This window comes from Phoxinus phoxinus (assembly GCF_949152265.1).
Source record: "Phoxinus phoxinus genome assembly, chromosome: 14".
Classification (NCBI taxonomy): Eukaryota; Metazoa; Chordata; class Actinopteri; order Cypriniformes; family Leuciscidae; genus Phoxinus; species Phoxinus phoxinus.
The window spans coordinates 34211401-34234996 of NC_136889.1; the positions used below are offsets into that span (position 1 = coordinate 34211401).

The window sequence follows — 23596 nt, forward strand, 5'->3', positions numbered from 1 at the left end:
ACCGCGGTGCTGGTGTTTACCGCGGTGCTGGTGTTTGTGTTTACCGCAGTGCTGGTGTTTACCGCAGTGCTGGTGTTTTTGTTGGTGTTTACCGCGGTGCTGGTGTTTACCGAGGTGCTGGTGTTTACCGCGGTGCTGGTGTTTGTGTTTACCGCAGTGCTGGTGTTTACCGCGGTGCTGGTGTTTGTGTTTACCGCAGTGCTGGTGTTTACCGCGGTGCTGGTGTTTACCGTGGCGCTGGTGTTTGCGTTTACCGCAGTGCTGGTGTTTACCGCGGTGCTGGTGTTTACCGCGGTGCTGGTGTTTACCGTGGCACTGGTGTTTGCGTTTACCGCAGTGCTGGTGTTTACCGCGGTGCTGGTGTTTGTGTTTACCGCAGTGCTGGTGTTTACCGAGGTGCTGGTGTTTACCGTGGCGCTGGTGTTTGCGTTTACCGTGGCGCTGGTGTTTGCGTTTACCGCGGTGCTGGTGTTTGTGTTTACCGCAGTGCTGGTGTTTACCGAGGTGCTGGTGTTTACCGCGGTGCTGGTGTTTGTGTTTACCGCGGTGCTGGTGTTTACCGCGGTGCTGGTGTTTACCGTGGCGCTGGTGTTTGCGTTTACCGCGGTGCTGGTGTTTACCGAGGTGCTGGTGTTTACCGCAGTGCTGGTGTTTGTGTTGACCGCAGTGCTGGTGTTTGTGTTTACCGAGGTGCTGGTGTTTACCGCAGTGCTGGTGTTTGTGTTGACCGCAGTGCTGGTGTTTGTGTTTACCGCGGTGCTGGTGTTTACGCGGTGCTGGTGTTAACCGCGGTGCTGGTGTTTACCGCGGTGCTGGTGTTTACCGCGGTGCTGGTGTTTACCGCGGTGCTGGTGTTTGTGTTTACCGCGGTGCTGGTGTTTGTGTTTACCGCAGTGCTGGTGTTTGTGTTTACCGCAGTGCTGGTGTTTGTGTTTACCGCAGTGCTGGTGTTTGTGTTTACCGCAGTGCTGGTGTTTGTGTTTACCGCAGTGCTGGTGTTTACCGCAGTGCTGGTGTTTACCGCAGTGCTGGTGTTTACCGCAGTGCTGGTGTTTGTGTTTACCGCAGTGCTGGTGTTTGTGTTTACCGCGGTGCTGGTGTTTGTGCTGGTGTTTACCGCAGTGCTGGTGTTTGTGTTGGTGTTTACCGCAGTGCTGGTGTTGACCGCAGTGCTGGTGTTTGTGCTGGTGTTTACCGCAGTGCTGGTGTTGACCGCAGTGCTGGTGTTGACCGCAGTGCTGGTGTTTGTGCTGGTGTTTACCGCGGTGCTGGTGTTTGTGCTGGTGTTTACCGTGGTGCTGGTGTTTGTGCTGGTGTTTACCGCGGGGCTGGCGGACTCGTCCTCACACAGGTCGATGCAGATGTTCTCCTGTGCGTCTCCAGTGTTGTCCAGGACCCAGCCCTCGCCGCTCTGAGGGTTCGAGCCGCTCGCTCCTCTCTGGTACAGGGACGTCAGAGAGCTGTTCATCAGATTCGTGTGCTGTCGAGAAACGCAAGCGGTTACCAGGAGCCGCGTTTACATTAGAGTGCCGTGCAAAACCTTTGCGATATTTTCTAAATGTCAATAAAAAACTACTGCGAAATCCCTGCGTTTCCATTAACCGATGTTATGCGACTAAAACATATTCTTTCCTCTCCTGATAAATCATTCCAAACATTATGGCGACGGATGTTAGCATGTTTATGTATATCTCAGCCGCCGCACTAAACATTATTATATTAACAGTATGACCAAAAATGACGGAGTATTTTAAGTCAATTTTGCTGCTATGTAAAAAAAAAACGAGCAAAACGCGCCGGCGCGTTTGCCGTCCCCAGAGGGTTAATGGATGGAGACGTATGCGTGTTATTCAACATTAATGTCAAGGAAAACTCGTATACTGTGAGCGGCTCATATGAGGAGTTTCTGGGAGTTTCTCCTCATTTCTGCTTCAAGCTCTTGATAAATTGTGGCATTTCTTTGTTGTTTAGAATCCAGTATTCCTGTAATACTTTTGTCTTTTATGAGTTTAATAAAGAACTCTGTCTCGTCTTTTGTCCAAATACACACTGTCATCTACATCAGGCGTGTGTAAATGTGTAAAAACTGTTTCCATTGCAGTTTTGCGAAATATTCCTTTGTTTCGAATTGCCTGAAACCCCCTCGTGCAAGCGGAAACACTGTCTGTGATATATGGGAGTTGCGATATATATGTTTCCATTGGGCGTATTTTCAATTTGGGCAATTTGAAGGGTAGTGGAAAGGCGGCTACAGTCTGCCCGGCGTTAGATCTGTGTAGTGTTGTGTTGTGAAGCTGCAGTTACCTCATGCTCAGGGATGTCGTCCTCGCTGTCAGTGCTGCACTCGCTGACGTCACTGTCCCCCCTGACACACCACAGCAGAGAACAGCGTAAACAACACACGGGAGCAGCGAAGCTGAGGATGAAGAGTGTGTGTGTGTGTGTGTGTGTGTGTGTGTGTCGTACCCGTCCTCTCGGCTGCGTCTCGCTCGTTTGGCCATGTGTGTGTTCTCCAGGCTACAGATGTCCGACTCGCTGCAGATCACTGCATGCACTACACACACAACCATTCAACACGTGTCACGACTAACAGCTCAACACTTTCCTTAGCAGCTTTGAGAGAACAGAAATTAAAACACTGATATTTTGCTCTTTCGTTTAAAGCGTTTAATCTTGAGTACATGCGTTTTCCTCCTTAGACCTCCCTGACAAACAAACGTTACGCCCTCTTTGATTTTATGTTGGTTAAAGCTGCAATCCGTAACTTTTTTGGGTTAAAAGTTATCCAAAATAAATTGAGCAAGTACATAACCAGCCAGTGTTCAAAACTCTCTGCTTGCCGTAGCTCGATTCAAACCGGTAAGCGTGTAATAAAGCAATAAGCCCCGCGAAGCCGTGTTTTACAGTGGGTTAGAACAGCTAGGGGGCGTAGTTAAGAGGTTACTTCTTAAAAATATTCATTTGAATATTTATCTAACAATATCTAACACAGTTTTCATATAATAATAATAATAATACAATAATTTAAAGTAATTTGGACCTTTTTCCACTTGAATCCTGAAGGCGGTCCTGTTCCTCCGGCCGTACTCAGTCCTGCTCAAACACAAGCACGTCTCAGACTCGCTTCTGAAGGTAATTCTGTGTGTGTGTGTGTGTGTGTGTGTGTGTGATGAGGAAACGCACCTGAACTGTTGCTGGAGCTCAGAGGCCATGGCTGAGATATCCACAAACTGATCATCGTGTGTCTTCAGGAACTGGAACAGGAGAGACCATTGAAAATAAATCATACATGTATATATACAGTGCTATGCATAAGTTTGGACACCCCTATGTTAAATTCCCATAGAGGCAGGCAGATTTTTATTTTTAAAGGCCAGTTACTTCATGGATCCAGGATACTCTGCATCCTGATAAAGTTCCCTTGGCCTTTGGAATTAAAATAGCCCCACATCATCACACACCCTCCACCATACCTGGAGATTGGCATGGTTTTATTTCAGTTAGCCTAACAGCTGGTTTGATTTGCATTGAGAGATGATCTTATGGAAAGTACCCCATGTCAATCTCCAGGTATGGTGAAGGATATGTGATGATGTGGGGATATTTTAATTCCAGAGGCCAAGGGAACTTTATCAGGATGCAGAGTATCCTGGATCCATATAGTAACTGGCCTTTAAAAATAAAAATCTGCCTGCCTCTATGGGAATTTAACATAGGGTTGTCCAAACTTATGCACCCTGTATTTTAAGGAAGAACATTTATTTATTTACGATACATTATTCATTCACAAAGAAAATTGGTGTCCTTAAAGGTTGGATTTTTCCTATTTTTTTAAATTAAGGCATTAAGTTCAATTTCCAAAAGATGATTTTTTATTCCTCTTTTTAGTCAACTTTAGCATGGGTGTCTAAACTTATGCATAGCACTGTATATATACACACACACACACATTATATATACACATATACAGTCGTGGTCAGAATTAATGGCACCCCTGGTAAATATGATCAAAACTGGCTGTAAAAAATATATCTGCATTGTTTATCCTGTCCAATAAATGTTTCTGTCCAAAACACGTTCTGATCATGACTGTATAAATACACACACACACACACACACACACACACACACAGTGGCGGCCAAAATGATTAGAACGGTAAGATTCTTTAATGTTTTAAAAGAAGTCACTAATACTTCTTCTTCTGCTCACTAATACCTGATTTATTTGGTCCAAAATACAGAAAAACATTTAATATTGTTAAATAGTTTTACAATGTAAAATAACTGTTCTCTATGTGATTATATAGTAAACTAATTTATTCCTGTGATCAAAGCTGAATGTTCAGCATCATTACTCCAGTCTTCAGAGTCACATGATCCTCCAGAAATCAGTGTAATATGATGATCTGATGATCAAGACACATTTATGATTATGATCAGTGTTGAACACAGCTGTACACATACATTTGTTTGATGAATAGAAAGTTCAAAGAACAGTATTTGTGTGAAATAGAAGCTTTTGTAACATTAGCACGACCGCTCAAAGGTTTGGGGTCCGTAAGAGTTTTTTGTGGAAAGAAATTAATAATTTTATTCATCAAGGATGCTTTAAATTGATCAAAAGTGACAGTATAGACATTTATTATTTTGCAAAAGCTTCTATTTCACACAAATGCTGTTCTTTTGAACTTTCTATACATCAAACAATCCTGATAATAAATTGTATACGACTGTGTTCAACACTGATCATAATCATAAATGTGTCTTGAGCTTCAGATCATCATATTATCCTGATTTCTGGAGGATCATGTGACACTGAAGACTGGAGTCATGATGGTGAACATTCAGCTTTGATACCAATATAGAAATAAATTGCATTTTATTTAAATTGTAAAAACATTTAAATATTCAGTTTTTGCTGTATTTTGGATCAAATAAATGAAGCCTCGGTGAGCTTATAAAACATTTTTAAAAATCTTACCGTTTAATAATTTTGGCCACCACTGTAATATATATATATATTTACACACACACACACACACACACACACACTGTATGTATGCAATGTTTATATATGGGAAGGAAGCACGAGAAAGAATATCATGTGTTTTACAGGTATTCACACGACCATCTGATGTTTAAACTTGCTAAGTAAACATAGACAAGCCCATTTTTTAAGTTACTAACTTAAAATCAATAAGAAGTATATTAAAATCATTACAGACTCTTTGGGGAACAAATACTTTCCTTCGTATTTATATGCATTTAGTTACTGTATGTTTAATTTCCCCTGGCTGTCTTCGCTTTTATTCAGATTACTTCATTATTAGTTATTGTACAGTAAACTATTATGTTAATAAAAATAATATTAAAGCTTTAACTTTACCTGATGCACTCGGTGTTTGAGTCTCGGGTCTACATTATAAGCGCCGCGGTTCCTCATGGTTAATCTCACATGAAGCCACGCACGGATTTACATTAATGAAGAGTTTAAACGAGGATGAGGAGGAGAAACACTAAAGACAATTTAAGAAGTTTACAGATCCTTAGCATCGCGCTACTGTACCATTACATGTGGAAACTGAACACACACACACACACACACATGCTGATCGCTGCTGCTCAACACACGCCAGCGCCACCTGTCGGCCTGGAGACGCCAGCCATTGTCACTTTTATAATATTACAGAGATATTAACCAAAGATAATGTGTGTGTTTTTCTCCTAATGCTGTCATGAAGTGGTAATAATAATAATTACTGCACGACTGTAGTGTGTCAGTTCCATAGACAGACAGTATAAGAGGGTCAGTTCGTCGACCACAGACAAAAAGAGGACGCGTGCGTCATGACGTCACATGCCGAAGCGACACGTATGTGCGCTATCAGTGAACGTGCGCGTTCACTCACAGTAGAAAATGGCGAGTCCGTGTACGAAGCGGTTGTGCACGAACGAAAGGTTTGTTTCTCGCCAGGACGCGGATTGCTGGAGGTCTGAATTCATTCACTGTGTGGGTAAGATCAGCACTCCCTGCGGAACACTCTGTTTTCACTGTTTCTTCACGTTAGTTTAATAGAAATGTGGGCACTAATTCCTGCAGTTAGCATGCTAACGCTAACCGTCAGGATCGGATCAAACCCCGTTAATCTTTGGCTTTCGGTGATCAAATCATAGACGTGACGAACTTCCGCTTACATGTCATCCATTCGGTCCATTTCTCGTCGGGATATTGGTATTCATATAGAGTTATGTGTATTGCTAGCTCTCTGCGCGCTCGCGTTCGTCTGAAAGTTGTTTTTTAAATGCGCGTTCATGTGCAGTTCAGCACGAGCGTGATTGACAGATAAGGAAATGTCAGCAATGCAGAAGTGAAAACACTTCAAAAAATGACACTGTCAATAAGTTGGTTTACTGTTAAGCAAATGTATTGACTAAACGTTTGTTTTATACAAACTATTTATTTTACTAAATGAATAACTGCTTTTTTTCAAGGTTCCCTTTTGAAATTGACAAGCCTGTGATGGGGAAAAATAACGTGTTATAAACATGAATTACTATTGCATTTCATAAATCAGTGCAGTTACTAATAATATGACATAGTTTGACTGTGAAGCGCTGAGCTGTTGTTAATTTACTTTAATAAACTACAGAAATATAGTGTAAAACTGTAATGCAGAGACTCAGGTCTTCATGCCAGTCCAAATAAGCCTAGTTTATCTTGAAGAAATTGTGACACAAATGTAGGCTATTACTGTTGTACAGTAGAATTTGACACTAAAGACAATGCATAGATTTAATTAGGTAAAAAAATGGCCATAAAAGGTAAAAAAATCTATTTATACTTATTGGAAAGGATCATATCTGGCACTGCTGTGAACTGACATAACACAGAATATGAAACGCTTTATGAGTCGACTGTCGACGGCAGTCCTGCACGCCACCAACACAATAAACACACTCACAAAATATTGTCCAAGTATCATTATCAAGAAAATGTTAAATATTTGTCAATATTGTACACACCTAATGCAAATTAAGAAAACATCTGCATCGGTTTGACAACATGTGCTGCAAACACACACACACACACACACACACACACACACACACGTCAACACACACTGTCAGTAAACACTCAGCTCCCCATGACACATCTCCTCTGTGGTCTGCTATTTGCATATTTGCAGTGTGTGTGTGTGTGTGTGTGTTTGGTTGCGGTGTGAGTATTTGCAGCACGCGTCGTCAAACTGATGCAGATGTTGTTCTATTTGCATGTTTTTTTAGCCTACAATCTAAAATACTCTGACAAGAGTAAGATATCATGCAAAACTGGTAAACAATATATGTTTGTGTACCTTCAAAATGACAGCAACACATCATACTTCTGCAGAACTGTGTCCAGATCAGCTTCCTGAAGCCGTACGCCAAAAATGAACAAATTCAGCAGAAATGATTGCCTACTTCACACAGATATGAAAAATATATCTTTAAAAACCTCCTACTTTTAAGTGTTGTATGTTTTGCTTATTTGACGTTAAATGCAATTTAAAAGTTTAAAAGTCGTGTAGAGATCTCATCCAATCGTGTCGCTGGCGTCATACAGTAATATATTATTACTCATAAACATTGAGTTTGACCTTCTCAACACCGCATTCATTTGATGTGTGAAGAAAAGCTCTTAAAAGGCTTAGGCTAAATTTAAATTTGCCCTCTTTTAAAAAAAAAAAAAAGTATTTCCTGTTTATGCATCAAAAATAAACCACAAACTGGCAGCTGCTGCTGACGGGTCATGTGACCGGCGGCTCCTGCACACCACCAGTCAGTGTTCTGCTTAACTCTGTGTCTGCCGAACACATGCCGAGAGGGAGGGAGAATTATTCGTCTATATTATTATAAGTCTCCAAGAGGGAGACTTATTCGGGTTTAAAACTGCTTGAGAGAGTAAATGATGACAATTACATTTTTTGGGAGAACTATCCCTGTTAATAAAACAACAAAATACAAAGAGCATCTCCCTCACTCTTGACTGAGAACTTTAATAGTAGCTTTAATAAGAATCAATGTACAATTTATACAGTGAAGTCTAAGTTGTGTTTTATTTTCATATTTGTTCATTTAATTACTTTCTTCAATGCTGTTAAATACACCTGTAGCTGAAAAAATAAAGCACTGTTTATTTAATTTGTATATTAAGTTATGTATGTGTATCTTTGTTCTTAATTTTTAATAACAAAGAAAATATGAAAAGATTTTTATCTTCGCCACTTTGGCCTAAATGTCTGCCATTCTTTTTTATTTTATATTTTGTTACCTAAGGCTTTGTTTTTAAAATAGGGACATTAGTTTGGCTGTGATGCTCAGTCACTTGCAAAATAGTAAAACCAACATGAAAAGGAATCGTGATAAAATCGTTAATCGAGATTTTCCTGAAAAAAATCGTGATATGATATTTTTGCCGTATCGCCCAGCCCTAACTTGAAGTGGCGATGAGGTCTTAAAATATTTAGAGAAGGTCTTCAAAAAGTCTTAAAAAGGTATTGAAGTTAACTTCAGGATTCCTGCATACCTGTTACTGTTTGCTTCTTTTTCTCTGGTTTCCAGTCCAAATACCTAAACATTCTTAAATCAAGATGTGCTTACTAAAGTCTTCACTACTTTAGTAAGTGCATCTTGATCTAAGCTTGTTTAGATATTACCATACAATATTATGTCTTGTTTTCTGGGGAAATTAATCAAAATTAAGAAGAAAAAAGCAACATTATCTGCCAATGGGGTCAGAAAAATAATGTTAATTCAAACCGAAACCAGGTTATTTTTCTGACCCCATTGGCAGATAATGTTGCTTGTTATAAGCAAAAACTCACTTAATTTGTATTTATATCCCCAGAAAACAAGACACATCTTATGGTATTTTGTTACTTTAGTAAAGGCATCTTGATTTACATTTTTTTTTTTTATATATATTTGCACTGGAAACTGTTTGTGATTTGAGAGCCATGACATCAAAATGGACAATTGTCTTGCATGTATTTTATGCATTATCGTTGTTTAATGGAGATTTGTCTTGATTAAAATCTCTGTTCTCCTTTAGGTCTTGACGATATCTTGGAAGTGTTGTGGAGGACCTCGGTTGTGGAGGACCTCGGGCGTTTAACAGGTGTGTATCTCACAGGTGACGTACAGTTTGCCAATACAAAAATAGTCAGTGGATAGTCTTTAGTGTGTTTATTATAAATAAATTATTATTAAAGCTACAAAATAGAGATGCACCGATTAATTTTCTAGGCCGATTCTGATTTTTCATTGAGTTTGAGCTGCCGATACAGATTTCATGTTTTCTAACCACTTTACAGCACACACAAATATTTATTTTCTATATATATATATATATTTTTTATAAAACAACTTTTACCCAAACTGAATAATAAAAACAAGTTTAAATGGGCACATTTTCTATAAATATTTTTCAGTCTTCATTTTCTTTTCTGACATAGCGTTAGGGCTGTAAACAATTAATCGAATCCAAAATAAAAGTTTGTTTACATAATGTGTGTGTATTGTGTATAGTTATTTTGTATATATAAATACACACACATGCATGTATATATTTAAGAAAAATTTGTTATTTATATATAAAATAGTTCTATTTATATATAATATAAATCATATAAAATATATATGCATTATATAAATGCAAATATTTCTCAAATATATACATGCATGTGTGTGTATTTATATATATATATACAAAATAATTATACACAATACACACACATTATTCAAACAAACTTTTATTTTGGATTCGATTAATCGCGATTAATCGTTTACAGCCCTACATAGCGTACTCCAGTTCTTGTTAAAACACACTAGATATGCAAATTCTATGCATTTTGGGCTCTTTTTTTTGTGTGAAATCATATTTATTTTCTCCATCACAGGGCTCTACAGTGCGAGTGTTTCACTCGCATTTGCGCCTAAAAATAGTTATGTGCGAACTTGAAAAATAATTTACGAGCACAGTGTGCGAGTGACGGGCTGTTCTCAATACACTGAACAACAGCGTGATGAAGCAAAGCATCCCATTGATTTCACATGGAACTGAGCAACATAGACAGTATATAAAAGAGCAAGAGGACGTGACAGCGTCGCGACTGCGCGATGTGAACACATAGACAGTGTGAAAATAGCATGATGAGGCGCTTAACTTTATGCAAATGAGAGCGACGATTCGCAACCAATGAGCCGATCACTGAAATAGTGTGGGAATGTGCGGGAACTGCTGGATTTTAAGTGAGAGAGTCAAGTGAGGTAAAAACTGGAAAGAAAATATTGGTACAATAGTTAAAAATGAAGAACATAAGTTTTTATTTTAAGCGAAAAAGAGATGAGGAGAAAGAGGAATCAGGTGAGGGGGATATGGAACAGGGTGTCCGCGGGGTCTTAAAAAGTATTAAAAGTTTATAAATCCATTTTAGGAAAATGAAGGCCCTTAAAAGGTATTAAAAAGTCTTAATCCCGATTTAATGAGGTATTAAATTTTGTTCAAGCTTTGTCCAAAGAATTTTGACTCCAAAAAGTATCCATGAATATATTTATTTTCCTCCCCATTAGCCTACTAATAAAAAACAACGGCTGTCGGTCAGTGAGATCAGATCGCCGCATACAGGTGAGGTCACATATTTTGCGAAACGCGCGGTTAGGTGATGTTAAATAAAAAAACTAAAACTATTAGGTGATGTGTCATCCTCTACATGGCACAAACAACTGTTTATTAAGTTAAAGGTTTGTTGCTGATTAGAACTTGAAGTAGGGCTGTGCGATATCTCTTGATCGTGGATGATAAATGTCTCCACGATCTGCTTTTGAAGAAACATCGTAGGATCGTGCGTTCTATCAGTTTGCAGTTCTGGCGGCTCCGTCTCAACATACTGTACAGCACGACGTATATTCACATGAAATGCAGAGGAACGGGACACTGTAGTTAATAACAATTAATTATTTGCATGTGTTAAAGCCTTCCCGGTTAAACATGTCATTCGCTGCTGATGCTCTGTTCTAGCGAGCGCTTTTCTGAGGCAAACACCCGACGCGCACATGCACTAAAAGCCTGTTAACAGAGATACTGGACTAAGTTATGTTTCGAGTCGTATTGCGCTAACACTGTCAAATACACACAAGGTTTACATAAACAAAGTTGGTTATGTCTAAAGTGAAAGAACAGTAGAAAAAAATTAAGAAAAAAATCTGGTTGTAAAATGCGTGTAGACTCGTTGCGCGCAGATCTTAAAGTGACAGTAGCCCTAATAGTAAACATGCTGCCGCTTGTCCTTAAAGGGACAGTTACCCAAAAATAAAAATTCTGTCATTATTTACTCTCACTGTTGTTAAATACCTGTATTAATGTATTTATTGTGCTGAACACAAAAGAAGATATTTTTAGGAGTGTGGCTAAAAGTACAACTTTTTTGTACTGTGCTCCTAAATTTCTTTGTGTGCTCCTAAATTTTTTCATTTAGGAGCACATGTACTCCTTGGGAAAAAAGTTAGCGTAGAGCCCTGCATCAAAAGTGTGCTTTCACTTTAACTGAGCAGCGCAGCAGAAATAGACTCGCGCTGAAACCCGCGCTTCACTGCTGCTCACGAGACGCTCCTGCTCGCGGTGTGAACGCACTCTTTGATCAACATGCACGAAAAAAAAACCCCGTGCCGCTCACGCTTGCGGTGTGAAACGGTCGTAATTCACGAGGTTTTCTATATGTGCGTTCCGTGTGCACATGTGATGCTGATGCTGCGTGATGTTAATCCTGCGGCGCCGTGTGCATTTGACCGGCATAAAATCGGCATACGTCAGACTGGCCGACCGGTCGCCGCTCACGTGAAAATCGTCCGACTCCGGTCACCAGCCGATCAATCGGTGCATCTCTACTACACAAGTTATTCAGTCCCTCTCCTGTTGTTTGATTAACATTAATGACAGACAGCAGCAGGTTTATTATATTAAGACATAATGCACAGATCTAATATAATGTTACACATCAGACCCCCCCCCCAACTCTTCACGTCCATTTATGACAATACCGTGTGTGTGTGTGTGTGGCTTCCTGCACTTAATAACTCTTTTTAACATCAAGCACGTCCCGCACTTTATGTTCCCATTCATGCATGTTCTTTTTGCTTTGCTTACCAAGGACATGTGTAACTTTTTTTCTATTAATATAGCCTACAATAAGAGCACTTTATTTACAATAAAACAGTACATTACAGTTTAGACCAATGAATCGCCGCTGTATCACTATTTACTCCAGTGTCTGTCAGTTTTCTGTAGCGTCCTGCATTCACACAGTCACATGTGCTTTATTCTGGTTTCCATTGTAAAAGTTAATATGAATTCTTCTTGTTTGCTGATTGGCTGCTGTTTGTGATAATCTACACACTTAAAAGATCCAATGTCAAATTTCTAGTGTTTTATTTAACACTCATACATTTATTTTTGCTCCTTAGGAAATTAATAATATTTCAACTGTCAAATCAAATCTGTTATGTTGCATTCGATGACATGCTTTTTATATGATTATATAGGTGAATAGTAGTAATAATAATAATAATAATATATGCCAAAATCAGGTGTGTAACGATACATCGTTATACCGCAATATAAAAATGCGCTGTTATGTATCGTTGATGTAAGCGATATGATTCGCGATACAGAGTTAGTTTTATCCAAGACTCGCCACACTGTATTTATAAAGTGAAATTTACATAAAAAAAATTAAATTTTGTCATGTGCTCACCCTCATGTTGTTTCAAACAATTCATCTTCCAAACAATAATGAAGATATTATGAAACCTGAGAGATTTTTAACCGTCCAATCAATTCCTCCAAAACTTAAAAGATCTAAAAAAGGAATAAAGGAATCGTGAAAATAATCAATCATCAGTCTAATCTAAACCCAAGTCTTCTAAAGAGCTTCATAGAAGAGCTTCAGTAACAGGACTGTACACTGCAATGATTGACAGCTTCAGTTATAAAGCCTTGTTTGTTCTTCCTCCGCACCACGCCACAACCGCCCGCTGATGCACACACACGTTTAGTTAACAGGCTTTATATTGTACTATTTTCAGAAACGATAGGCCAGATTGAAAAATAAATCCCCTAAACCAACAGAGAGTAGCAGTGAGAAGAAGTTTGACAGAACAAAGTCATATCATCATCTCAAGCTTCAGTCTAGTTTGTGTTTTGATGTCTTGGAAAGAAAGAGTTGTGCCCTGTTCTCACAAGTCACATCAAATGTGATGCACACTGCCCTGTGAATCTCTCACAGTTGTGATCAAGAGAACAAAATCATCTTCCTGGGAAATTAGCGCTCAATATCAGTAATAAACTACGTTTCTGCAATCTGGATGTTTTCTCCTCCATCATAATCGAGTGTGTGTCGAGCGTCAGAGAAACACAGTAAGCACTGTCGTGTTCTCTGGCGTCCGGATGCTGGTGTTCGGGAACACACTCGTGTGTGTGACGCTTCTGGAGGGATTAAACCCAATCATTCTGATCACACACTTCGACACCAAACCAACATTAGAGGCGCTGCGATGCCATTGGTCCACTGGTTACTCCAGTTATCCAATCACAGCTGAGGCGAAGCCACATGAGGTTATTGTTGCGCATCGAGGGATTTATTCAATAAAAATGTGTCCATCATAGATTATGCGCATATTGTCTTATCTGCCTCAATTTAGTGCGGAGTATTTAATGCACATTTTGAGATTTTATGCGCATCTTGGCATTTCCATCATTTGTTTTTTTAAATGCAATATCCCAAAATGCACATTAAAAAATAGGTGGATGGAAACATAGCTAGAGTGATGCATCAGATGGGCAAAACACACCTCATTCGTCTAAATATTTGGCAAAACCAGCAACGCCTCTGTTTTTTCTTTGGACCGCACCATTTGTAGGATAGGCAGAGGGGAGCTGGGGTTCCCAACAGGGTGGTGGTGGTGGCGCAATGGATAAGACACATGCCTATGGTGTGAGAGACCTGGGTTCGAATCCACTGTGAGACACCAATGTGACCCTGAGCAAGACACTTAACCCCTAGTTGCTCCAGAGGCGTGCGACCTCTGATATATAGCAATTGTAAGTCGCTTTGGATAAAAGCGTCAGCTAAATGAATAAATGTAAATGTAAATGTAAACATCACCTGTGTCTGTGTGAGGATTGGTGGATTGGTGATGCCAGTGGTTCCTGTGGTGCTGGATCTCCAGAGCGACACAAGAAATCAGAGTTCCCCAAGTTGGGAATCTGAACCATGTGATTGACTTTCCTCAGGAGCGGAGCCTCTCGTTCACTGACCGCTCCCGCTACTCTCTGCTCTGATGATAGCATAATTCTGCTTTCCTCATTGCATTGCAAAAGACCCCTCTGTCAAACTCCTGAAGTTTGCAGACAACACTACCGTCATCGGCCTCGTACACAATCGTGATGAGTCTGCATGAGTCTCATCCAACAGTGGAGATGAGGAGACTTCAGGAGCAACTCCCCATCCAGAGCCGCACTGGGGCACCACCATCTCTCAGTGGGACACCACCATCTCCCAGTGGGACACGCATGCCCTCTTCCACCGGCATGGACCGGGTGCTAGTTCAGAGCTAGTGTTGGTTCGACTGGCGAGGGCTAGAGAGCCACAGAGCCAGGTCTGGCGTCACTGTATACGTCTTATCTTTCCCAACACTAGCGCGGCACTGCCAAACACACCAACAATTGCGGACGTTGCGCTACTATTGATGCCCATGGCTTTGTGAACCTACATTGGCATTCAAACACGGCGAATCCAACTTGTTTGTGCAGCTCGTCGTAATTTGTGTTTTGGCTTTGGCTTGTTTAGCTGCTATGTCACGTCTTGTTGGTCACGGTGAGCCCAGCTCCTCACGCAAGCAGTTCTTACTTCTAGACCAGCAATGTTTTGGTGCTACTTACGAACAACTTCTGTTTGTGGTGCTTTGAGTGTCGGAAGACGAAGAACTGATTTAAAACTAGGCTCCGGCTCTGAACCAGTGCTCAAACTGCCTTGCTGGATAAGGGGTATTACATGGGCTCTATGTGTGAACTAAGGCCCAGCAGAAGCTTCCCGAGCTGAGGAAGTTGAGCCCGCGACAGGAGCCGCTGGTGTAGTGCTACTCCGCCATCATCGAGTACCTACACCTACAGAGTACTGTGACTACAGAGGACTCTCGAACTGCTGAGAGGATTATTGGTGCTCTCCTGCCCAGTCCAAACACAAGAAAAAGGGCTCAGAAATCACTTTGGTCCCCTTACATACAAGCAATAAATCTCTTTCTGATTCAAATGTTTAAGTTACTGGAATAAATCTAAATCCCCAATCCTCTCTGCTGGCCGTTATAATGCTTTCAATTCTCAAATAACATTCATACTGATAAACCGATGCCATGAATGCACTGTTTGTTGCTATGCGTTTATGGCAGATGCTTTTATCCAATATAAAAATGTACATTTGTAAGAGAAATGGGAACTTGAATGCTGAGAAATGTGCTATTTTGCTGCTTTTCCCCATCGCCCCAGTGGCACTGTCACCAAACTTAGCAGGTATAGTCGCATCATGTGACATTGATTATGTGAACCAAATTTGGTGAAGACTGGACAAAACTTGAGAATTTTAAACCCAAAACAATTGTCAGACATTGAGGTGGTGCTGGCACTTGAGGACTTAAATGCAATTTAATCGAATTAATCAAAAGCCTACTTATCCCAGTTTTAAATTGACAGTCATGCTAACTTAAATAGACTGCCAGTTAGTCTGTAAACCTGCTAGTAGTGTTTTAGCAGTAGCAGCGCTGTGTGTTCGGTACAGTTTGGTCTTTCCCTTCCCTGCACACACGGTTGAACTCTGCCTCTTCTTTTGGATCCACAGATTGTAAGCCTGCAAGTGTGTCAAATTGGTCATTTGATGAAAGTTGTCTTTACTGCTGCTTAAGACGAGAAAAAGTGAAGGTAGTTTTTTTTTTTGTTCATTTACCCCCCCCCCCCCCCTTTCCTGATATGTCAAGACACTTGGAAGAATCGTTTCGATTTACCTATGTCTCTTGCACTAGCTATATTATAGACTCTACAGTTATTTCAAGTAATGTGTTCAAAGGTTTCAATAATAGCTTTTTACATGTTAATTTCATTTTCCATTTTCCATGGTTTTGAATACATTTTAAGTACATGTTGCATGTGTGTCTCCTAGAAGTGTGTAATAACGCCCTGTGCACACCTCCACCCTTACTCTTATTCCACCCCTTCTTTTTTACCCCATGAACAGGAACATGTAGTTGCACTCAACAAACAAATTGTGGAAAGTGGAGGGAAACCTTTACTAGGTAAAGATCCTTCTAATATCAACCGACTCGAGTGGCAATCAGAGGAGTTCCTGAATGCAGTGCTGCAGAGGAAAAGTGAGTATACCTCATGGTCTGTCAATTGTGTAATAATGCAGGATCAGTGATGGTTCATTATAGTGATGGGAATGACTGCAACCTTTTCTCTAGTAAGAGCAGTTACTGCCCACCTTAAAGGGGTCCTATTATGCTACGAACGACTCGTTTGGGCTACAGCGTGATTTTTCCGGATCTTATGAAGTCATAATGCTCCTCATTTAAATAATCCCCGCCCACGGAATACGCAAAACGAAACGAGGCCTGGTTAAGGTTCATTAGAAGACTGTGCTGTCGCTATTTTTACCGTTTTTTTTCCACCCCGTTTCCAATACTCACGTTTGACCTTCCGAAGGCTGACAGACTTGGTGGTTAATTAATTTTAAACGCTGTTCCTGAACATTATAACACTAACGTTGATCTGTGTGCTGCACATTTTACGGAGAACCGCTTCATAGAGTATGCACAAAAAGCTTCTCCTGAAATGGAGCAGTTCCCACTTTTTCGGGACAATCTTGTTACACAACTTGTTAGTATGTCTTATAATTGGAACTGTTGCTCATAAACGCAACTAGAAATAATAAGTTTCATGTTGTTGCTATGATGTAAACGGAGAGGAAAGCTGTTTGGCTCCGCTCGCCTGCTAGCCAATATTAGTGTTGATGTAGTGTCTACTGTAGCTTTTGTAAGACTGTTCACCGCCCCTTAAGAAAATTAACCATGGTTTTGTGATAAATTACTGTTCGTATTACCATAGTTTTCTGTGTACCACGCTCTAAACCGTGTGCCAATCACAACACACTGGGTCAGCTAACCAATCACAGCACATTTCGTATTTCGGAAGGAGGGGCTTCATCGAAAAAGGAAATAAATGGCGCGTTCGAGCCAGTCTGGGGAGATGGGTGACTCTCTTGACAAAATCAAGACAAAAGGGCATAAATGGACCCCTTTAAATGAGTTTATCAAGTTTTAGCATATCCCTATGAAGGTCACATCAACTGTGATTTTGTCAGACTTTCTCATGTTGCATTTTATTTTAACACTAATCTAATTGAACTATCAACAGAATACACACCAAGAATCCCGGATCCGCACATCCCTGTGGTGGCCTGTGGTATCGTTCAGCAGATGATTAATGAGTTGGCTACGTATTATACCTCAAGAAAAAGGTGCTCTCAGGACTCGCTTCAAAACAATGGAAAAAAGGACCAAAGCCTTCTGAAAACTAGCGGTGTCACTTCACCCACTGCTGTTGACATAGCTTCTGCGCAGAACAAGTTCATCATGGTGGACCAAGATGCCCCGCTGGACCTCTCTGTGAAAAAGGTCAAAGTAGAGGACGTCGAGCAAGGTGCAGTATACAATTATGAATATATAAAGAGTTATTAGTTTAAAAGAATTGTTCAATTTAGCTTTGTATTATTTGTCTCTTTAGATGGAGTTCTTGACCTCTCGACTAGGAAGAGTTTCAACAAAAGCCATACGTCTTTAGGCGTCTCTAATAGCCCGGCGACACATTTGGTCAAAAGGTAAAGGAAATCAGGACTCTATTGACCAGTTTTAAATGTATTATTTGCTCATCACATAAAGACATGTTTTTTAGTATTATCCAGTTGAGACGGTGTCTAATATACTTCTTTTTTTGCATGGTCTCTCAGGGACTCTGTCGACCTGAGTCTCGCCCCAGAAGGAGATCTACAGTCGGTGTCCACTTTGGAACAGTTCATGTCTAAGCTGTGTTTGCATCACCAGCGCCAGATAGTTGATGCATTAGGCTTCTTACAAAGCGAAGTCAAGACTGTGGCTTCTTCCAACCCTTTCCAATCACCCACTCCAAATTTGACCGAGAAGCTAGCGACAACCAGCTGCAGTCATGCTTCGTTTGAAACAAGGTCTGAGAGAACATGCTCTGTGGATGCTGCTGTGAGCATTACAAACTCTCAAGAGGCATCTGTTGTCAGGACAAGTCAAAAGCCTACTGGAGAGGTTTTCAATGCAGATGTTGCACGTGTAATGACTGAAAAAACAGTTGACCTTTGCAAGATAGAAGTTTTGTCGTCTTCATCTTGTGGAACAGATGTTGAGTGTGGAAAAGAAAGTTCTCCAAACAAATTTTTCATCATGACAAAGACAACTACTGATCATCAGGAAGCAAAAAAAATATTAGGATCAAGCATTCAGCAAATTCAACGTAGCGATTCTGTATGCAGTGCTGAGCTATGCTCGCCTGCAGAGTCTGATCATCTGTTATCACAATGCACACAGAAAAGCTCATTTGCACAAAGCGAAGATGCTGTTGTAAAGCCCTCCACAATTCACAAGACATCAAATGTACTTTTACCAATATCTCCAAGAACAGCCAGGAAAAGCAGAAAAGGTTCTTGCCTTAGGCAAAGTAATGGCTCTTTAAGTTGTATCATAAATGATACCGATAGCCATTGTGACTTAGTGTATGTTAGAAAATCAATAACAGAATGTCAGCTTCAATCTCGTAACCGACTGCATCCACGACAAAATGCTCGGAAGAGCACAAGAGGGCACAAGTACGTTGAGGAGTACTTGGAACTAAAAACTGTACGTACGCTAGCTCGTAAATCTATAGGTAATTCCAGTGGGAATTGTCCAGCTCATATGCCAGACATGCACACCTCAGTTGCTCCGAAGCAGGCCCTTTCTATGTCTGGCAGTGTTCCTCTCATAAATGCACCTTTTGCAGGGGACTGCATGGAAAATGTTATTCAGAAATTTGCAGCGGAGCAGATAGCGGAGAATGAAATGCCAGGAGATGTTGTAAAAGTAACTGGTCTCGGTCTGGTGGTTGAAACCAGTCAGACAGGTAAAGTTGAAAGTAATGGGCAAATTTCCCATGAACCATCTTGTAAACCGAGTGAATTAACCATGCAACCAGATTTGATCACAGAAGCTCTCATTAGTCCTAATTCAGAAGTGCAAGGAGACATGTGTATGGGAGAAACCACTGAAGCAACAGAACTCCCTGTACAGAAGGAAGGATGCGAGTCCCAAATTGGACCAATGCCAGAAGAGGTGGTATGTGGTACAGAAAGTAAGGCTGAGTGTGAGGATAAATCTTTGGAGCCATCACTGATCCCTGTATCCCCTAACATGGCCAAAGAGTCATCCGATGGAGTCGACGTGGCACCGAGTAATGAGAGAGAAATGACAAATCCCACAGAAGTCGAGACTGTAGCAGATGTCCACAAACAATCTGAGACATCAGAAATAAAGGCAAACACTGAGGAGGATAGAAGTTCTCAAGAGCAAGTTTCACATGACACTGAAAGTAATCTCCAAACGACGAACTCTTCCAAACTACCAGCGAAGGATCAAGGGGATTCAGCGGTGTCCAGCCCAACAGAAGTCTCTACTGTACAACCACTTTTAAAATGCAAGGAGAAGCAAACGGATCCACATAGTCCAAAAGTTGTGAATGCAAAACATACAGTGTCCTCAGACAGATGCTTGCGTAGTAGAGTCTCAAAAGGCAGCGTTGACGTAGTGAAAGACTCTGTGAAGTGTGGCGCATCTGAACTTGAGCGTGCCAATGAGAAAAGCCCAAAGACTCAATCTACTGAAACAAATGTGCATATTGAGGAAGAGCGTGATTTGAAAGCTCTAGACATTGTTGAAACTGATCAGGAGCTTCCAGCCTCTAAACCTTGTAACAGTCTGGTTGTGGATCATGCAGTCAAAACCAGACCAAAATTAAGAAATGCAAAAGAAAGGGATGAATATCCGAGTCCAAGCGTCAAAATGAATGAAGAGTTGCCAAGTGTTTTGTCACCGGAGGTTCTTCCAGAAACTGTTAGCACCCCCTCCACCTCCACAGAGAGTGGGGAACCCCACAAACTGAATAATCAAGCCTCTGAAAGCTCTGAGAATATGCCCATTAAAACTGAAAGTAGTCCTGTTGAACTGTCAGATAATGGAGATTGTTCACCCATCAAAAAGTCCCCACCAAGCTCTGAAAATATGCTTTTGAGAAGCAGAAGTAACACTGAATGGACTTTGGGTAGCAAATCGAGTAACCCAACAGAAGGCCTTTCAGAAAAGCCAGGGCAGATGCCTTTAAGAAGGACCAGCTCTGCTAGTGAGCAGGCAACGAATAAAGACTCATGTACGTCTTCCGAGGGGGTAACGCGCATGCCCCTACGAAGCAGGACTATTAGCACAACTAAACCGACTGTTACTAAAGATTCTCCAGTTAAAAGTTCCATCAAAAGTTGCGTCAGTGAACAACCTATCAGTTCACAATCCAGTACTACCAGTAGAAAAACAGAGGCCAATGCGCACATGCCCTTAAGAAGTAGTGCCAGTTTAATTGCAGAACCTCCCCATAACAAATCCACTATCGTAGATGCATCAGAGAGCCCTGGGCGCATGTCGTTGAGAAGAGGGAATGCGCCTAATACTGAAAAGTCGGTTGGCTCAACAACACCTCCTAGTAAAAATAAGCGTCCTTTGAGACCACAACGGGTTTCTGCATCCTCAAGTGGGGAAGCGGAAGAGAGCCCATTGAGTTCAAAACCTAAAATCCTAAACCAGAAGCATACGGAGCCCCAAATAAGAGGCCCTTTGAATCTCCCAGATCAGTCCCTATGCATAACTGGCTTTCAGAGAACTGAACCAGTTGTTTGTAATCCCTCCAAATTTTTTGAGGCGCTAAGGGGAGAAGAACACCACCAGTTAATTTCTAATTTAAATACAACGTTTGATAAAATGCACAAAGGTTGGGTACAAATGGACAAGGAGGGTCAGCCTGCACCGAAACCCAAAAACAAGGCAGATAGACTCAAAGAAATCTGGAAGAGCAAACGCAGGGCACGGAAGTCAAGACCATTGGAACCACAGAAGTTTTCCCCTGTGCAAATGCTCTTCATGAAGCCCTTTGACTTGCCCAGTATCTGCAGGTGGTTCCTGCAATCGACCGAAACAAAATCCCTTGTCATCGTTAAGAAGGTGAACAACAGACTTCCTTCAGAAACTCAGTTGTGCTTCCACACTTCCTCCGCAGGAGCAGGGTCGTCTCAAGGCATATTCCCGAGCCTCCAGGCCGAACGGTTGAAGAAGCATCTGAAGAAGTTTGCTATGGCATCACCGGTGAAGAGTAACCCCAAGAATCAAAGGCTGATCTCAAAAGCGTTAGGTCAGGGTATCTCCGTAATGAAGAGTAAAGAGAAGCACGAGCCGACAACTGCCACGCGGATCTCTACGAAGGCTCAGAGTCTTAATGGCGTGGCGCCGGCACAGGCTCCCGAGAGCCTCGGTGCGATCGCAGGCGCTGCGAAGAACCCAGCGAGTGCTCGAATCCTGAGGAAATACTCTAACATGCGGGAGAAACTTCAGGTTCAGCAAAATAAGAAATGCAAAGAGAAAACCTTCAAAGGGGCTCGTTTGAAGGCGGCATTAATTCCAAAGAAAGTCGGCAAACAGAAATTACAGAAACGTAAAGGACCGAAGTCTGTGGTTGTCCAAAGGATCAAGTCGCTCACCAAGAAGGCGAAAGCAAACTCTGCCCTCAAAGAACCGGCTTTGAGCAAGACCTCTCCAAAGAGGTTGCAGGCACTCAAAAAAGTGAAGAAAGCCATCGGCGAGCACGTCTCGACTCACGCCTCGAGGAAGAAGCAGATGCTGCTCAAATCCCGGACTGGTAAGGCCCAGCAAATGAAAACGAGTGCGACTAAAGTTGACGTGAAGAAATCGGTGCTTCCAAAAGGCCCTAATAGTTCTGAGCCACAATCTGTAGATGTGGACATTAAGCCTCTGGCACTGGAAGACCAAGTGTTAACGAGGTCTCAAAGAAAGATGGAGGTCAGCTCGTCACAGACCGGCTCTCCTAAATCCTCCACGAAGCGCGGCCTGGAACCGCTGGTCACGCCAACTAAACGGACACGGACCTCTAAACCCTGAGTGCGCCGGTGCCAGAGCTCGTGTAGAAACGGTTCACAGGAACAAGGGTGCTGATGCTTTTCAAAATGTTCCTTTTCTGGAAGGACGTTTATTTTTGAAGCTATTTTTGAAGCTTGGCAGTACATTTTCAGAGTTTTGAATATATTAAGAGAGATTTGTCTTTGAAAAGAAGGAACTTTGACCGCTCTACCTGACAGTGTCAAACTTTTCCACATATGCTTTAAGAAATCTATTTGTTTTAGAAAGTTAAATTTTGTTTTTTTCCTTCCCCTTGATGGAGCCGTTAATGTAAAAACAAGTCAAAGGTTCCGATTCCCTTTAATGGGGCATTTTAAATATGGGTTATGAATAACTCAATAACTGTTTGACCGTTACATTGTATAGCTTATTATTACAACAACTTGTAATTTTGAACCAGATATTATTTAAGGAGTGATCCACAATTCTAAAACCATTAATAATTGTAGTCAATTAAAGTGGCTTTGTAACCTGAATAATGTGCCTTTTTTCTTATCTGTATTTATAAATAGAGTTTGCCTCATGAAATAAAGCCTCATTCGTTTTGCACATAGATAAGAGAAATTTGTCCAAAAATTATTTAAGATGATCATGTTTTTTTTTCGTGTATTCATAATTACTCATTTCTAGCACTGAAGTTTAAATATGTTGTATTTTTACAGTCCACCAGTGTTGTACCTCCTCCACTGTCCGTTCCTGATGATGATTTATGCATAGAAACTTGTGCGCATCACTGTTGTTTCTCAAGTAGATTTTTTTATAGAGTAATTTATGCATTATGGTCTCAAACAGCTGTATTTATGATGCTAAAAAGGAAACTATGCAAGATTACAGGTTTTCTAAAATATCTTTCTGCTTTAATCCAGTTTGTTGATTTAGTCGGTGAAGAATCGTGAGATTATTTCAGCTTACTCTGTTTTGTAATTGCATTATTATTATTTAACATTGCTTAATAGTCAAAAAAGTAAAATGTAGTTTACTTATACCAGGCTTGAAGACCCCGTTTATATGGTTTTTGGTGTGTGTCGTGGGAAAAAATGATAAAAAAATATAAATTAACTTGGTTTTGAGATGTGTGCATTTAGTCTTTTGTCAATTTTTCATGCATTTTGTTGGGATGTTTGTGTTTTTTTTTGTCCCCCAAAGTAAATGAGTGTGCAGTGAAAGCTAGTTCTCAACTGTGTAATTTCATCCAGAAAAAGCTATATTTATGTAT

At 40.9% G+C, this 23596-nt stretch overlaps 2 protein-coding genes across 3 annotated transcripts in view; one reads left to right on the top strand and one right to left on the bottom strand.

Annotated features, from left to right (window-relative positions):
• Positions 1-5849, bottom strand: part of nvl (nuclear VCP like) — a 30357-nt gene extending 24508 nt beyond the window's left edge. Inside the window, exons 1-6 of one of the 2 annotated variants that reach the window (XM_079634764.1) lie at positions 5387-5849; positions 3184-3254; positions 3041-3093; positions 2467-2554; positions 2305-2365; positions 1322-1480 (exon numbers count right to left, since the gene is read on the bottom strand). In XM_079634764.1, the coding sequence (XP_079490890.1) occupies positions 1322-1480; positions 2305-2365; positions 2467-2554; positions 3041-3093; positions 3184-3254; positions 5387-5443 (489 nt within the window). In that variant the 5' untranslated portion in view covers positions 5444-5849. Of the gene's footprint in view, positions 1-1291; positions 1481-2304; positions 2366-2466; positions 2555-3040; positions 3094-3183; positions 3255-5386 lie in introns of both variants that reach the window. The other variant, XM_079634763.1, reaches the window with a different exon arrangement.
• Positions 5828-23529, top strand: LOC307010242 (uncharacterized protein). The gene is made up of 7 exons (XM_079634757.1): positions 5828-6014; positions 9092-9157; positions 15930-16009; positions 16323-16455; positions 17501-17785; positions 17870-17963; positions 18093-23529. The coding sequence occupies exons 1-7, from the start codon at positions 5918-5920 to the stop codon at positions 22360-22362; spliced, it is 5025 nt and encodes a 1674-aa protein (XP_079490883.1). The 5' UTR covers positions 5828-5917; the 3' UTR covers positions 22363-23529.
• The last annotated feature ends 67 nt before the right edge of the window (positions 23530-23596 follow it).